Below are 17,801 nucleotides of genomic sequence, written 5' to 3' on the forward strand. Positions count from 1 at the left end.
TTGGGCCCCTGGTTGTCAGCAGATGAGATGGAAAGTGAGATGTTTTGGATGGAGCTTTGTTGACTTTGGCGCAGGCGTTCGGTGTGCAGGTACTGAATGTTTGACGAGACAAGAGAAAGAGAGACAAAGGGAAAAGAGCCATCAGCATTGTCTCTGCATGTCCGTGTGTGTGCGTGTTGACATGAGGAATGCTGTGTCTTTTTTATTTTGAAATACTGTACCGCAATAACTAAGCATACATCCCTGATTGGGCGCTGCATTCTGGTAGAACCTCCCCATTTCCATCACCGTGCACATTCATATTTAGTTATTTATTTAGGGTTAAAAACAGGAGAAATACGTAGCGTACAATGGTTTGATGATATTTGGATGGAGGTATTACACTTCAGAAAGGAGTAAAGTCAAATATTGCTTAATCTGGAATTGTTTTTCTTCCTGTTTCATGATGCATATTTGAAGTTCTTGATGTACCCTATGTGATATTGTTAAAGAAAAGCAAATCTAACGCTACTCTTTGCTTGCACAAATACTCAAATATGCAGCTTTCCCCCCTATATTCTTCCATATCATGCACCTGTTGTGGTTCGTGTGTGTGTGAGCAAACCCACACAAACCCCTGTGTTTCTTCTTTGACGCTTTCTAGGAGCTGAATTATCTTCCAACATAGTTAAACAGACTGTACGCTATCTACATACAGCTAAGTATAGACATGAATTATTAGGCCGTCCGCTTCTGGTCGATTGTGAGGATTATTCCATTTTTTTTTTTGCCCCGCTGCTGGACAAAGATTGTGTTTATTTTTATCTCTGGAGATGTTTTTCCTACCAGCTCAGCTAATTGGGTTCACCGGGAAACTGCTGTCAAGACAGTTTTAATAGGAAGTGGGAGCATAACACAAAGCTGCTTAATCGTCCTGTAGGAAAGAAGTTGATTATTTTACCAGCATGCCACTTTTCGTTCCTCAGGTAGCAGGTCGAGAGGGTGAGTTCCTATCTTCGAATGCCTAAATGACTGTCTGTGTGTGTGTGTGTGTGTGTGCGTGTGTTCTGCAGGTGACTATCCTTCGAGGAAAGGATGGATATGGCTTCACCATCTGCTCGGATTCCCCTGTGAGGGTGCAGGCTGTTGATCCAGGCAAGTTTCGCATGCACGTCGTTGTACATGAAACTCAGCTATCCACTGAGAGACTGTTGGTTAACCCTCTCAATCCCAAGCAGCTTCCGACTGTCTTATTTGCTCCTGCCACATTTTTACCAACTGTGGACTCAAGTCCTTGGAAACAGCACAGAAGTGGACAGAAAATATCGCCCAAAAATGTCTTTAGTGCAGTCTAACAAAGTTCTAATTGGATAAATCATAAAAAAGGAAGAAACAAAAGTTGAATTTATCCGGTTACCTATTTTAAAAAAATTGAAAAAGCATACAAACAGCTTGTATAACATGTGCCTACAGGTGTTACCAATACTAGGAGAAAAAAAGAAAGGAAAGAGAGGTGGCTCTACATCAATATATTGACATTTTACTCCTGACATTTTAAAATGCTTCCGTACTTGTCTCTTTGTTGATCTTTGTAAACACAACATGCAGTTCAGCTGAGAAGTCTATGACATTTTTTTTTCAATAGATGTTGAAAAAGGTTGTTTGATTTAAAAAAAATAAATAAATAAAAAATCACAATTTTAAGCTTAAATTCAGTTCGTGCTCACGAGGAGATTCTTTTCTGTATTTTTATTACACTTTTGTGTTTACAGTTTCTTGCTCTGATGTATATATTTTTAAGATAGTATGCTATTTAAAGCTACCACTGAGTTTTGGAATTTAGAGGATTAAAATGTGATGTTTTTACTAATCCAAGATGTTAAATAACAAACTAAACTTCTTCTAGACCCACGTCTTGTGTGATGGAAAAGTCTTTCTTGTATATATTACTAGCTTCATGAACAGAATTACAGTTTCCATGCAGATTTGATGGTAATAACATCTGAATCTGAGACATTTTATCTTTATTTACAAACCTACCAACAGTAGATTTCTGGTTTTAATAATACCTGAGACACAAACTTGCCTTGAGACTGCACAGCGTTGGACAAAATATGAAGTAACAAGAGTTATCTTAAGTCAAAATGTATCTGATGTTTTCCTAAATTCCAATTTAAAGCTGCAATGCAAGGACTATGTAAATAATATGGCAATAATGTGCTTTTGTTCCACATTGTTGACATGAATTTAGCATCTCTCTATTCATTTTGAAGGTTTTTGGAGGGCATTGTCCCTTGTGTAGATAATGCAGGGGAAATAGGCAGGAAATGTGGGGGGAAAGAGAAGACTTGCAACAAAGATCTGGCCTGCTGGGAGTCAAGCCAGGAACTTTTAGCCCATGTTTCATGCTTCCTAACCACTTTATCTGGTTGCCTCGGAGTTTGACATCTCATAATTACATCTTCCATCAAAAGTTTGATGTCACGCGTGGGTGATTTATTTTGTTATTCCATTGGTCGAAGCTTGGAGCATTAACATTAGCATCGGCTCAGTCTGCAGGGTGTTGCTGTCTGTCAAATGGATGATTTCAAGTCAAGCTCTTGGCAGGTGTCCTCCCAGTTGCCACGTCTTTGAACAAGGTGCTGAATCTCAAGATGATAACACTGTTACTGTTCTTGTGGAGAAGTGAAAGCGATGCGAAACCGACTTTGTCTCATAAAACAGCAAAGTATTTTGGTGTTTGATTGTTGTTTGGTGGTTCCTTTCTGCAGCTCCAAGACTGAAGGAACAAGCTCTACAACCCTGAATAGCATGAATGGGGCTTGAAAGTGTGTAAATGTGAGTTTTTCTGTCTCTTCAACTCTTGCAGGGGGTCCAGCAGATCAGGCTGGTCTGCAGCAGCTGGACACTCTCCTGCAGCTTAATGGCCAACCAGTGGAGCAGTGGAAATGTGTGGACTTAGCTCATGCCATAAGGTAATGATTCCACCAACACACACGAGGATTAGATTCAAACCAAAATGTTGAAGAATCCCCTGACTTAGGACCTATGATTTGAAATGTCAGATGGACTAAAAAGGTTCTTAGTGTTCATTTCACCACCACATTTGACTTACAGTTCAATCTTAGTCATTCTAGTATGTATGACTGCCTAAACAAGACCCTTGTGTTTAGTAGCTGAGGCTGCTGCAAGGCAATAACAATTCAATTTACAATAAAGCGAGGAGGGAATTGCTCTGCGATTAGATGTTGGGACATTAGTGTTTTGTCAGCGGGCAACAACATAATCTAAGTGAAGGGTTTGATGCCCTGTAGTTTCTCAATGTGTTCTCTCTTATATACTTTATTACTGTAATGTTGCTTTATTGGTACAGTTATAGTCAATAGTGGAATAGACTTACATAGATTTCTTTATGTGATGTGATTTTATTGTATGCAAATACAATAAGAAAACGGTCTGTTATTGTGCATTGTTTGTACTACATGTATTGTTTTGTGGGCTGCAAGGTGATTCAGTGGTTAGCATCGTTGCCTTGCAGCAAGGTCACCGGTTCGTGTCCCGGTAAGGACACCCTGGATCTTTCTCCGTGGAGTTTGCATGTTCTCCTCGTGCAGTGTGGGTTCTCTCCGGGTTCTCCGGCTTCCTCCCACACAGTCCAAAAACATGTTGAGGTTAATTGGTGATTCTAAATTGTCCATAGGTGTGAATGTGAGTGTGCTTGGTTGTCTGTCTCTAAGTGTAGCCCTGTGATAGACTGGTGACCTGTCCAGGGTGTCCCCTGCCTTCACCCTGAGTCAGCTGGGATAGACTCCAGCCCCCCATGACCCTAGTGAGGATTAAGCGGTGTATAGATGATGGATAGATGGATGGATATTGTTTCATAGTTGCTACTTGTCTTACTTCTATTTGACACAGTTTCACTAAATATGTTATAAACAGAAGAGATTTTGCTAATCGTCGTTTCTCTGTCTTGTTGCAGGAACAGCGCCAATGAAATCACCGTGGTGGTGTGGCGTACCGGCCCCTCCGTCAAACCTAACTTTGAAGGCCTCATCCACCGGCCCTCCTACAAACCCTCCACCTCAAACTACGACGCCCCCTCGCCCCCCACCCGCAGACGCGCGCCAGATGTCGGCCCGAGCAAAACCCCCCCTGCCGTGCCGCCTCTCCCAGCCCACCACCGTGCCACCGCCACCCGTAGGCTGCTGGTCAACGGCTCCGAAGCCGCTAACAGCGGCGGCCTAGGCATGGGGACCCTGGCGTGGGGGGCCCAGGGAGGCTCCGCGGAGGAGCTGGATGGGAAACCGCGACACCTCCACCATCCTCACACCGCAACGCTGAAGGGAACCAGGGTGAAGGCCTCCAACGGGGACAACTACATCATCCTGGCGCCCATCAACCCTGGAAGCCAGGTACCGCAGACTGGTGGTGGGCTGCATCTTCATCATCTTCTCCGTCCTCCTCATCCTCACCACGGTCACATGGTGGCTCATCCTAGATATGTGTCCTTACCCTTCATCCCCGGTGCCGGTAGATAGATGGACTGTGTGTTCAGTGTGTCTGGGCCATTTTGGGTTCCTGCTGTCTCATGTGTTTGTGCTCTACCACCTGTTTTCAACACAACTGTGCATTTAGTTCAGTGTCACGTAGATGCTGAGTGATAGACTGAAAAGCGAGAGGAGACAATCACGTATAAAATATAGCTTTTAATAATAGATATATTCCTGTATTATGTGAAGCTGTGGAAATCTGTTTCATTACATTCTACCAACCAGACACAGATAATAGGAGGAAAGCAATGCTTATGTACCTGACATCATTTATTTTCCAGGATATCTTATAGATTTATTATCTGTGTGCCATGAATTATACATCAGTACAACATTTAAGAAAGGATTCAACCAATTTTTTTTACCTTAATGCATACTTACTGAAACTTCTCCAAGACTTGGTCCATTGCCTAATATGAAGTATAACATGCATGTACATGCACAATATGACATGTATGTGACATTTTATACAGCATGTACGTATTTCTGCCTTGGGTGATCCTGTGTATGAGGTAAAAGCTTTGATCATAAAAACAAAAATAAAGCACATTCATTAAATCAAAAAGACTGATCTGAATTCCTCAGCTAACACCCCTGTAAAAAATATAATACTAACCTATTAACCACCTCAGCATAACAAACACGTCGAATCAAAGCATTCAGAGTGCGTCTGAGACCTTGCGGCAGTGCCCTCTGTGTCTTATTGATCGCAATCTCAGTTCACTCTACGGTCTCTAAATAGTTTCTCAACGCATATAAAACAGTTCTAACTCACTGAATCCTTTGGTATCAGCTGTAGGGTTCGGTTAAATTGTCTTTCACTCACATCCTTTTCTCTGTCTGTCTGTGACCAGAGGCTGTGTGTTTGTGTTACGTGTGTGTGTCTGTGTTTTGCTTCATGCCGTGTCCACCTTCATCTGTGTGCTTTTCAGGTTTAGGTTCAGTTAAAGGACACAGCAAATGTTTGGCAAAGGATAGAACCGCCGTGAGCAGTCTGAAACATGAGATCAGGCTGATTTTAGGAAGAAAGACCGATTGAGAGGAATGACAGACACTGTATAGCTTCAGGGAGAAGAGATGCGTGCCAGCATAGTGAACAAACCTTCCTCTTCAAATCGCTACAACTTCAATCTCAGACAAAAGAGGAGGCAGGGACTTGGTGAGATTTTGTCTTGGCCAGGCTAAATATACTGCGAGCCCTGTGGAAATGGGTCATGTTGGCGGCGTATCGCACCGACACAATAGTTTTGCTCGACAAACAAAGAGCTTTGAAAGCCCACATGAGAGGAAATATTTATCCTAGTGAGGGGCACAATCTCCTATAATCTTCTAATAAGGCTGGCAGAATAGTATGCTAATAATATGTATTTTTTAAAACATTTTCCAAACCTTATCCAACTGCTGTAGTTATGTGAACAACACGGGATGTGGTGGCAGCGCTCTGTCTTTACTCCCTCAGTAGATTTTAATGTGTTGTGACATGTAGAACCCATCTGTGGCCCTCTGAGGCTGAATGAGTTCTAGAAACTAAACTGAATGTCATATAAGGAATCGTAAATGATAATGTCCAGTTTGATTTATTAAAAAAAAAAAGATTGAATAGCAGATTTTCTTTTTAATGAATTTCTCTTTATAATAATGTGTCACGCTGCAAGCACTTAAATCTCACACATATATTCGACATCAGGTTAAGTTTAGAATGTTAATTTAGTAATAAAACACTGTCTCTAAATGTCTTTTGGTCACTGGGCCACTACAAGCCTACTTAATATTAATGCAACTTCATGTTATTCTGCTTTCAGATCTTGAGGCCTGTTTACCAAGACAACCAGGGGACGTTAGGTAAGACTGTATGTTATGTTCATAATTTAAAGGCTACAGTGAACTCTGGCTGCAATCCTTTTGTTTAAGTTGGCTTTGGATCATTATTACTTTGGATGGAGCCCAGTGTTCATTTCACTTTTGACTTCACATTTCATGTAATTGTTAATTTTAATGAACGTGCTTAATAACAGTTGGCACCCCGACGACTGGTATTAAATTAAACTGAGCTCAGACATGGAGTGGATGCAACAATACTGTTGAGGCTCAGTGTTTTTCTCATTTACTTAATTAAATTATGCATCCATTATGATTTTGTACTGGTGGAGAAATGCTACCTGTTGCTTTATGCTAAGCTAACAGGTTCCCGGCTTCCTCTTCACAGTTAGCACGAGAACGTCTTCTCATCAAAGTGAATGAACCTGTTACCCAAAATGTCACATAATTTAAAATCTCTGAAAGCGATTGCTCCACAGTATGATGCACCATAAATGACTTCAGTAATGCTTTTACTATCACCTGCTTCTACTTCTTTTTGTTTCCCAGCAGCCAGGTTATACCCCACTCGACAGACCTCGGTCCCACAGGCCCAGAGTGGCGGCGGTGGTGGCGGCGGGGTGTTTTCAGGAGGCATGAGTGGAGGCGGTGGAGGTGGTGGAGGAGGCGGTGGCGGTGGCCTCTCCAGCCGTACTGGCTTCCTCCGTCGATCCAACAACTCCAAGATATCAAAGGCTTCGTCCACCTCCACGAATGCCAGTGTAGCCAACTACCAACAGCAGAATTCCAATTTTGCCAACTACCAGAACTGCACCATCGTCCGTTCTCATACTCCGCATGGCAACTACGGATATGTCAAAGTGGCACCCAAGATCCTCATCTTTCCCATCTTTGTTCAGGTAGGCCAGTTTCTATGTGCTGTACAGTTGTGATTTTGCATTATGGCACATCTAGATTTCCCTGTGATCAACTACAACTGCATTAAAGTATTTGAGGTTAATTGGTGATTCTAAATTGTCCGTAGGTGTGAATGTGAGTGTGCTGGGTTCTCTGTCTCTAAGTGTAGCCCTGTAATAGACTGGTGACCTGTCCAAGGTGTGAGCTGGGATAGACTCCAGCCCCCCCGCGACCCTAATGAGGATTAAGTGGTGTATAGATAACGGATGGATGATATAATGGGTTGATTAGAAAGCTGAGGAAGAGTGAAGCACTAGTAGATTTCTTGTTATTTTTGCACACAGTGAGGCGAGCAGGGTGCTGCGTATTCTTTCCTATTTGACAGACCAATATGAAATAGTGCTGCCTGGATCTGAAACATCAAAAAAACTGCAAATAAGTGTATCTACAGATGTAGCAGTAGCGGTTATATGGTATGCATCTAAGACCAACAGGTCACATTGTAATCCGAAAACCACTTTTCCAAAATCAAACACAGAAATCCAGATGCAGTGGTGCAAAAAAAATGGCATTATACTACTCACGCCGGTTTCCCCCTACGCATTTGGTTCAAAAGGAAGCCGACATTTGAGGTTTGCAGTTAGGAGACGCTTTGACCTTTTTGTCTCGGCTTCTCATATTTTGCAAGTCATGAGGGTGCAATTTTCACACATTACACATTTTAGTTATGCAGACTTTTTGTGGATTTTTTTGCCTGCAGGCTATCGTATTTGATAGTCTGTCTGTGAAGAGAGATCAGTGTTGCAATCTGAGCAATCAGGACGGTTATTTCCTCTCCCTTCTCGTTTAAATACAGTACGAGAAAATGAGCCGTGTTAACCAAATTGAATGACTTATTTTGGCTTTCATTTGTGTTCTGTGTGACCTCTTTTAGCCCGTGTCTGCAAAAATTCAGCTGTGTGCCGACAAAAATAAATGAATGCCGTACTTTCTTGGTGAAATGAGAATTGGACGGTTTTCGTTATAGGTGAACACCCCTAAATTAGGAAGCAGAGACAAGTTATGTTAAGTCATGTGTTATTGCTAAATAAATCCTCAGTTCTGCATATGAGCATATATGCAAATGAATATCTTGTGTAAAATGGGATGAAAAAAGGGAACACTATAGTGAGATAAGACAAGTTCCACCTACTGCAACATGTCAGAAATACTTTTACTATCTTGAGCTCCTTTAGACTTTCACACCCAGGGACTGTGGTGGTGTTTCCTCTGAATTCATAGAGACTTACAGAAACCTACAGCCATAACCACGTTTCATATAGTATGCAAATATTACACACACACACTCTTTGTCATACCCTGGACTTCAGAGGAAGTCCCCTCCTCCCACCTTGCAGCACTAATTCATTTCAAGTGTCTTGTCATTGCCGACCACACGTTCCGCCTCTCGGTCGCAACTTGCTTTCTGTCTCAGTAGAATCAGTTGCAGTTGTTTCCCCACAGTGAAATTTAAAAAAATCTGTCAAGCAGATCGATTGGATTTAGCAGCCAAAATGGATTCGGTACTGTAACTTTTTTACCTTATCGATAACAATGCAATATTTTATCATCTGATTTTAGCTTGAGAAGTGGTTAGCATGTGTTCATAAGAGCAGGGGTGAGAGTGGTTAAGGGTGATAATAAAAACAACATTTACTTCTGGCTTCTGATGAACACCTTAAAACTATAAGTCATGATCAAAAGCCTCTTAAAATAAAGTCTTGTTGTTTTGTGCCCAGCCTCTGGACTTGTGCAGCCGAACTCTCATCATATCTGAGGAGATGATCCTACACGAGAGCAAACACCATTCTCTCAAGGTAAGTCGCTTCAATGCATTCATGAAATCGAGTAAATATGAGAGTATGACTTTGTGTGATGCAAGAATATGTATGCACAAGCTTCATCTTGTAGTTCCTAATTCAGTTTTCTGCATGACAATGTTGGTTGTTGTTGATGAAGAGAAAACATTATGCAAGATGTCATCTGAAGCTACAATGAGGAAAACCCAAAGGATGCAAATCTAGTGCATAGAAGATGCAGCATCTGGGCTCTTCTGAAGAGTTTTATCATTTCAGTTATACAATAAAATAACAAGGCTCCTTCTCCTCCTCTACCTCTCATCTTCTCTGCAGCCTGTGCAGTCTAAAGAGGCTGCAGAGGCTTCTCTCCTCTGCTGCCTTTTACACATTGCAGGACACAAGCAGACTAGTGGCACTTTGTTAGTTTGTCATGGCGATTTTTAAAAAAATTGGTCAAACTGTAAGTGATGGATCGCCTCCCTCCCAGTTTGCATCATAAGTCAAAATACAGGAGTTTTTTTTGTTTTTTTTTTAAAGAGTTATGCACGAATATTAAAAAAAGAGATAACAAGTATAAAGTAAGCTCCTCAGTGGAGGGCCAGCCAGGAGAGGAGAGGAGATGTCTGAGCATCTCTTATGAATTTGTAATTACTTTGAACTATCAGGTCCACATGAGTGAGGGGGAAAATGAATAATGGATGAAGGAGGAACGCGCCAAAGATCTGTCTGTCAGAGAAATTCTGTTTTATGTATCAGAAGAAACTGTAGCTCCTTCGATATATATATTTATATTTAATCATTCTTTCACAATATGTTAAGCTCAAGAATATTCTGCATTGTAATGTGACTTATGAAGTATATGTGTGACTGTTTCACCGGAAGTTTCATTAATTTAAATTATTTTATTCCATAATAAGTATTGTGTAAATGTCCAAAATAAAAACAGCATTGTTTCATGTCATTGTGAACTCCATTAGACTGAAACAAACCTAGGTCCGATAATAAAATCTGAAAGAGCAGCAGCTGCTAATATTTACTTTACAAATATTTGCATTATGTTAATAATTGTGCAATAATATGCAAAGAAAAATATGTGACGCAGGTGAACTTTCAATGTTGTTATAGTGTTTTAATAATGTAGATGTAAGAATCTGCAAGACAATTAACATAAATACAATGACACCCCTGTGTGTATATATATATTGAAATTTAAGGTCTTGACTTTGGGACGAGGGAGTCCTGCCGTAGTCGCCATGAGGTTTTTTGGAAGCATGTAGCGCCTGATCTGTGTCGACGGGACTGTTTGTGCAAAGAGAAAAGAGGCTTGTTGTATTGAATGAAGCATTTGCCACACTTCTTTAAAATGCCTTGTTAGATCATCTTTGCTGTGCACTGAAGTGCAACCACTGCTGGCCTGGAAGTGCGATCCTGCACTCTCTCTGGGGTCAGTCGTAAAACAAGTATTTAGCAGCCAGTGTTTGTCAGGAGGGAGTTTCTGTCCCCTGTGCCGCTTTATAGAGGTTTTAGTGATCGCTCTGTGTTGTTCCCACTTTTACTCTTTACTTACCAGAGTGGTGTCAGTCTCTCTGAGAGGTAACTGTCACACCAACACGTAGAGCTTTTATTGTTATGTCTGAGCATTATTAGTACTGCAGAACGCTGTGAAAGTGAAATAGCACTGACTCAACAGGTGTTACTAACTCTGGGGGGGAAAAAAAAGAGGTAATTCTACTGTAATTTTCGGACAATTGAGCGCACCTGAATATAAGCCGCACCCACTAACTTCAAAAAGAAAAAATAAAATGTACATATATAGGCGGCAGGTGTCCATGTTGTAACATGAGATATTTACACAGAAGATTTTTTTTTACTTTTAATTAAATGCGTACCGGTAACATACATAAATACGGAAATGTTTTTTTCCCAACAGTGCCTGTAACACGGCTTGTTAAGATAAATAAAAAATACAGCAGCCTACCAGGAAAAGTCATTGATCGTTATCTTCATCTTCCTCCTGAGCACCAAAACCACTAAAGTCGTCTTCTTCAGTGTCGGAATTGAACAGCCTCAGAATTATTCGTCACACACTTCCTCAGTCTCTCTTTTGTTGTCGCTCTCAATGTCACTTATGTCTCGAGGCATATTCGTAAAAATCCATAAATTAGCCGCATCATTGTTTAAGCCGCAGTGTTCAAAGTGTGTGAAAAAAGTAGCGACTTATAGCCCGGAAATTACGGTACATGCCATACATATTTGGTTTCCTACTATCTGCTTTTCGTAAGCACAGCCTGCAGTTCATCCTCATTTAGCCGAAAAATCTCCTGATTTTTGCCAAGTGTATGTTTGTCGCAGCTGAATCACTAATTACTTCCTGGTTGTGCTGAGGAGTGCCAATTTTTTTGTTTTTTACAGAAGTTGGTTAAAGCAAACAGTTTATTTTGGACAAATTTTTAAATAGAACACGTAGAGTGAGTGATTGGATGTTAAAAATCCTACAATTCTTTGTGTTTTTACAGTGTTTGGTTTTGATAAATGGTGCAATTTTGTTGATTTAAATGCAATCAACCAAAGAATACACCATGCCTTTCAACCCTGTCGATAGTTTTAACCCTATTCAGGACTTTTGGGGTCTTTTGGACCCCAGGCCATTTGGTTTAGGTGACAGGTATTGTTTTTTATATATTAAAAGAGGGACATTTGTCATGCATTTGGAACCAAAAATACATCAACTTATCAGAACATTTACTTAAAATAGTATAAAATTGTATAATGAATACCAACAAATATTTTGCATATTTTCTTTCTTGGGGTCCCGATAGACCTTCTACGTATGGCAACATGAAAGTCCTGGATAGGGTTAAGGAAGTAAACTGCAGTTTAGTTGTATTTAGAGACATTCATTGTTGCATTTATGTTGTATGCATGTGCAACAGAGAACCATCCAGAGTATTTGGTGCAGAATGCATTACAGTTAATATGCTCCAGTAACACATTTTAATCTCATTAAACAGGACTGCTTGTTTATGTGCATGTGTTTACTCGTATATATTGTAAGTTGCATGTTTGTCTGTGTGAAAACTGTTTGCCTCTCATGTGCTTTTGTCCTTTACTTTTGTCTTTACTCTACATTCACTTCCACCCACTCAAACCTACACACTTGCATGTTTACACTCCCACACACACACACACACACACACACACACACACACACACACACACCTACACACACACAGACACACACACACTTTCTAACCGCATGCTGGCTACGTCTGAAATACCCTCTCCGCTATCTCACCCTTCAGAGGAAGCCACCAAAGCAAAAGCATTGTCTTGAAGCGTTGCCCATCTACATTTAATTATACTGTATGTGTCGTGTTGCATGAAATCACGGACTCACATAAGCGGCCGTTTTTCTAATTTAGGTCATTTTTTTTCTTTCTTTTTGATCCTCCTTTTATCCATTTTTTTTCATGCTGTGTTTCTGTCTTCATTCATTTTCATTGTAATACTTCGCTGTCTTCTCACCTTTCTGCTGCAGAAGGAAAACAAGCCAGTCATGGGAGGCCTCGGCGTGTTGCAAAGCTCAAAGTCACCGACACAAATATCCTATCAGAAGTTTGTTTGCGTGAAGAGTTCGAGGGCGTGTAGATAATTTTCAGGCTACCGTGTTAATTCTTTTTCATGCATTTGCAGCAGTTGGTCACGCTGAGCAATAAATAACCTCCGTTATTTCTCGGAGACTGTGTTGTGCAAACTTGGAGTACATGAGATAAGTGTTATCAGGTTTAATAAAACGTGGGAAAGTGCTATCGGGGCCTAAGGCTGCACCATCATAGTGACTTTTCACTATTAAAAATGTAGCTCTGTAATGCAGCTGAGTAGTTTTTAAGTGTTAAAAGCATCGTTTGACAAGGGTGAAGTATGTGTGGTGAATAATTGAAAGCAGCTTTTTGTTATCTTGTTTATCTGTTGACGCCTAAATGCAGATGTGCCTGTAAAATTTGACCTAATTATAGGAATATTTATAGGAATATTTATAGACTTATGCATGAAATTTTAAATAAAGCCAAACAGCAGAAGAGCTGCAACAAAGGCAAAGGTTCACGAAATTTGGGCTTCATTCAAAAAATTAATTGCATTAACCCTGTGAATCCCCAGAAGTTACTGGGTGTTTGTTTTCACTGTGGGCTCGTTGTTCACTTCAATATACAATGCTGCACCTCTATGGAAGCAGTGCAATGTTTGGCACAAGTAGAGACGACCTCAACATGTCTTCTGTGCAGTATGTTGCAGTTTAAATGCCATAAAAACTTGCAATCAGAATGTAAAAGATTCTTCCAAGTGCCCACAGGTACAAGAAAAAAGGTTTTCTCTGCATACTAAAAATATTTCACTACTTTTTTTCTTTGACTTTTTTTTTTATTTTAAATTTGCTTTCATACTGTTTTCATTCATGTCTTGCGGCATTTAAATTCTTGAAGAATCACAGTCTGAGATTTAATCTTGTTCAGCCTCTAACTTGGTCATTCTCAGTTTTCAACGTCCTCTTCACCGTCTCCGTCTCTGCTGTGATGTCCACATTGAACATCTTCTCATTGTGTCTCTTTTTTTCAGTTTTCTGGTGGGTAGTAACCTGTGTTAAATGATGTCCGCACTGAGATGTACTAGTATAGCTGATGATACTTTACGTACCGCCAAACAGGATGGCACACAATTTCTGGGAGACTTTGTCTGATCATTGTGCATTAGATATAATTTAAAATGGATATGTAGTATGGAACTGGGACATAGTCACTGATTTACTTCCAAACTCCTGAGCTCAGGCCTTGTTAGGGCCTAATTTCTTCACAATTTGATTTATTATTGCGCTTAAATTTACAAATACAGTCGTGACTCGATAATCCGACATTAAATATAAAACCTTCTGCAAACACAGCCTGCAGTTCAGCCCAGGTCAGCCCAACGGTCCCTGAAATGTGGAACTGCGAGTTGTGGCTGAGACACGGATGCTGGTTACATGATCATTTTGGTGCATTCAGTTTATTTTTGGGGCTGCAAGGTGCCTTGGTGGTTAGCATCGCTGCCTCGCAGAAAGAAGGTCGCTGAATCACGTAGCCCTGTGATAGACTGGTGACCTGTCCAGGGTGTCTCCTGCCTTCACCCTGAGTCATCTGAGATAGACTCCAGCCCCCCACGACCCTAGTGAGGATTAAGTGGTGTATAGATGAGGGATGGATGAAAGTTTATTTTTGGCATTTTATTTAAACGAGGCATGTAGAATAAAGTGACTTTCATCAAATGTTAGGTTTTTTAAGTTTCAATTTGATCTTTTTTTCCCGACAAACCTGAAAGTCACACCGACGTTCAAGTACAGCCTGAAAGTGAATAATCTGACTCGTCTTCCTGTTTCACAGTTTCTAACTCCGATCACGGTGCAGTTTATTTACTTTTATTACAGGTCTTTCCGAGCTCTTCGGTGGGGTTTTGGGATTCGGAGGATGAAGTTCATTATTATCGTTAGCGATTGAAAGACAAGTTTAGGAATAAGTCAACGTAGCTTAAGGCTGCAGACACCAACCTGTTTCGATCAGGGCTAAAACCAGGAGGCTGCTCAGTCGATGTAAAATGAATGACAACAGTGGTATTTTGAGCTTAGAAGTAAAAGCCACGTTCTGCGGACATGTGAGCTAATTTGCTGAGAAAGAGGACCTTTAATGTTCGACAGGCTGCAAAACAAGACGTGGGAGGATATATAAGTATGGCAGCAATTATGTATGTGTGAACTGCATTTCCTGTGTTAGAAGAAGAGTTCGGGGGAAAACCTTCAATAGGGTTGTCGAGCTTTAGGCATCGCACTGGACTGCAGATTTGTAAAGTGTAAAGCCATAGTGAGAGCATGAAATCACATTTTTCTCCCCCCTTCGTTCTCACCTCTTCTTCCACCTCACCCCCTCACTTGACACCTTCATCCTCTTCTCTGATACTTCTTCACAATCTTCCATCTCTTTCAGGTTACGGTTTTCGTCTACAGCGACCTGATGCTGGTGACCAGAGAGAACGAGCCCGGCAGGTGTAACGTCCTCCAGAGTCCCCTGTACCTCCGACAGCTGCGACTCCAGGACGGTATGTCGGCCTAAACGCACCGTAAAAAACACATTTTGAGATGCTGAGATGATTCTATGGAGTCTCAGTCGTCTATGTCTTTGTCATTGAGGCTCAAAATGAAAAAAAAAAATGACAGCATTTATATTTATCCCCCACAATCTTATCTGCATGTTACCATATTAAACCACGTTTGACCTTTAACAGTTCAGCACAGAATTAAAAAAAATAAGAAAAGGGAAACATAGCACACACGAGCTGCGACACCAGAAATAAACATACAGCGCTACGACTGCGCCGTTATTTTCAGTCGAGCTTGACCAGAGGATATTTAGGGAAAGACTGCCCAATTTCCTGTTGCTTTGTCTTTTTATTTCACCTTGGTGTAAACAGTCGTCTCCTCTGGCAGTATGGAGAGAATAGTCTGGCCGTCATGGCCGCGCAGAACACCAGGCAAATCAAATAAATAGGGCTCAGTGTAAATATCTGTGTTTGGAGCGATGGGCGGCTGAGGGGGGACGAGGGCAAGGGTGCTGGAGGCATGGTTGGCATCGGGCCAGGACAAAGAGGGCACATACTAGCTGAAAACTGCTCAGCACAGGGGTGGGACTCTGCTCTAGCTGGCTGCATCTGGTCAGTAGATTATTATACTAGAGCAGGACGCAACCCTGAATAAGTTTAAGTGTGTGAGACGGCTGAGTGATGCTTGTAAGGCTAATTAGCAGAACAAGATGATGGAATAGTTGCTGTTAGGAGAGAGTGATTGCTTTAGTGTGATTTAAATTATGTATTGGGTGCAAATCAGCGGCGCTTTAAGTGATTAATAGGTTTGAATTTCCCAGTTGAGGGACGATCCCGACCTGCTGTGGAGGAAACCCGCCCCTCGTAGGTTTCGGTTTTAGCTATAATCTGCACCGCTGTTGCTCTGCTGTAGGCGAAAAGAGCCCCTTAATGTTTCCATTTCCATTTTTTGTTATACCCTAATTAGCTTAGGTATGTCTGTAACAAGAGAGAGAGACAAAACCAAACAAGTCTGTAATGACTGACCCACTGGTGGGACTGTTGTGGTGTCGGATCAATCAGATTACCCAGAGGCAGCTTTTAAATGTATGTAAATTAATGTTAATGCTGCTGAGTGTTGTGCTGAACGACTTCACTGTTTGTGTTTTAACAATAAATGTACATTAGTTTCAGTCACATTAATTTAATTACCTTTATTATATGCAAACCTGTCTGGTTTTCTGGTTTATTGTGTGCGGGACTTTCTTGTTTACTTTTTTATTGCGTCTCTGGATGCATGAAGTCCACAAACCTGTTACTTTGCCCCTCAGAGGAACACCAACATAAACAACAACAACAACAACAACAACAACAACAACTTATGAGTATGATACACTTTAAAAAGTTTATCATTTTTAACAGTTTTTAACTGTCATCTTTTGAACACTTTGATGTCATTTTAGAGATTTTTCCCCCTGTTTTGTTAAATTACAGACAATATCAAGTTAAATCACAGAAAAAAAAGTTGACTTACATGTTAAACCTGAAACATCTGACCAAAACTGTAAAAAAAAAAAAAATGTCCACATCACAAAAATATGTACTTTTAAAAACGGTAATTTGTTATTTTACCAGCTTGACACAACATTTCACTATTTAAAAAAATAAAAAATAAAAAATCGCATTTAATTTAGCAAAAAATAGCATTTTACTGACATATGTTGTTATTGGGAAGAAGAACTATGTACAAGGATTGAAAATGGTAAAACATTTATCACAAAATCTGTATTTTTATAACATAAAAATAATTTAAAAAAACCTTCATTAATTGCTCAGCAGGTAAATAAAAAAAGACAGCTAACAGTCATTCATTCTTTTACTATGTTAAGTAAAATTACATTGTTTTACAGTATATAAATCAACAAATAATATTTATTTATTATTATTGTTTATTTTTTAACAGATATTTGCTAATATTTTCATAATTTATTTTATTCATTATTTTTTATTTTTTATTTTCTTTTACAGTTTTTGAACTTTACAGTATTCCACTGTTTTTTAACAAATGTTATCTGGAACAACTGCTGCCAGAATTTTGTAGTTTTTCATTAGTTTTCACATTGGATTATTTATTTACTTATTTACAACATTGCACTGAAATTAGCTTCTGTCGTGGAAGAAAAAAGAGCTGCTACATTCAAATCCATAAATAAGACTCCAGTAAAACGTTTAAATGATCATCTTGTCCGTCTTTTTAATCTTTGTTTTTCAAAAATTCATTGATAATAATGGATTTATAATTCTGAGTATGATTTAATGTCTGTTGTACTGAATGACAACATGTTTCTCTACCTTATTACTTAACTGTAAAGTTAATGAGATGAGCTGTTATGTTTGTTGTGTTTGTGGTGTTGTGTGTATGTGTGTGAAACCCCAGGAAGAATAGTCAATGCTTATGCTGGTGCTAATTGGGATTCTAATAAACTAAACCAAACTCAACAGTATCCTACTTTTCATTTAGTTTTTATGACGTTTTTGTCAGAGCCAGCTGGGAGATGTTGTAGAGACACAGTTTCCACATGACTACGTCTGTGCTTACATATTTATAAGCTACGAG

General features: G+C 40.1%; 1 protein-coding gene across 2 annotated transcripts in view; it reads left to right on the plus strand.

Annotated features, from left to right (window-relative positions):
* rgs3a (regulator of G protein signaling 3a) overlaps positions 1–17,801 on the plus strand; it is a 133,224-nt gene that overhangs the window by 14,546 nt on the left and 100,877 nt on the right. For both annotated transcript variants that reach the window (XM_008298239.1, XM_008298238.1), the window contains exons 2-8: positions 1,053–1,134; positions 2,849–2,954; positions 3,959–4,391; positions 6,332–6,371; positions 6,897–7,246; positions 9,023–9,100; positions 15,094–15,205. In XM_008298239.1, the coding sequence (XP_008296461.1) occupies positions 1,053–1,134; positions 2,849–2,954; positions 3,959–4,391; positions 6,332–6,371; positions 6,897–7,246; positions 9,023–9,100; positions 15,094–15,205 (1,201 nt within the window). The remainder of the gene's footprint in view (positions 1–1,052; positions 1,135–2,848; positions 2,955–3,958; positions 4,392–6,331; positions 6,372–6,896; positions 7,247–9,022; positions 9,101–15,093; positions 15,206–17,801) is intronic.

The sequence above is a fragment of the Stegastes partitus genome, unplaced genomic scaffold (assembly GCF_000690725.1).
Source record: "Stegastes partitus isolate 25-593 unplaced genomic scaffold, Stegastes_partitus-1.0.2 Scaffold1297, whole genome shotgun sequence".
NCBI classification, from domain to species: domain Eukaryota; kingdom Metazoa; phylum Chordata; class Actinopteri; family Pomacentridae; genus Stegastes; species Stegastes partitus.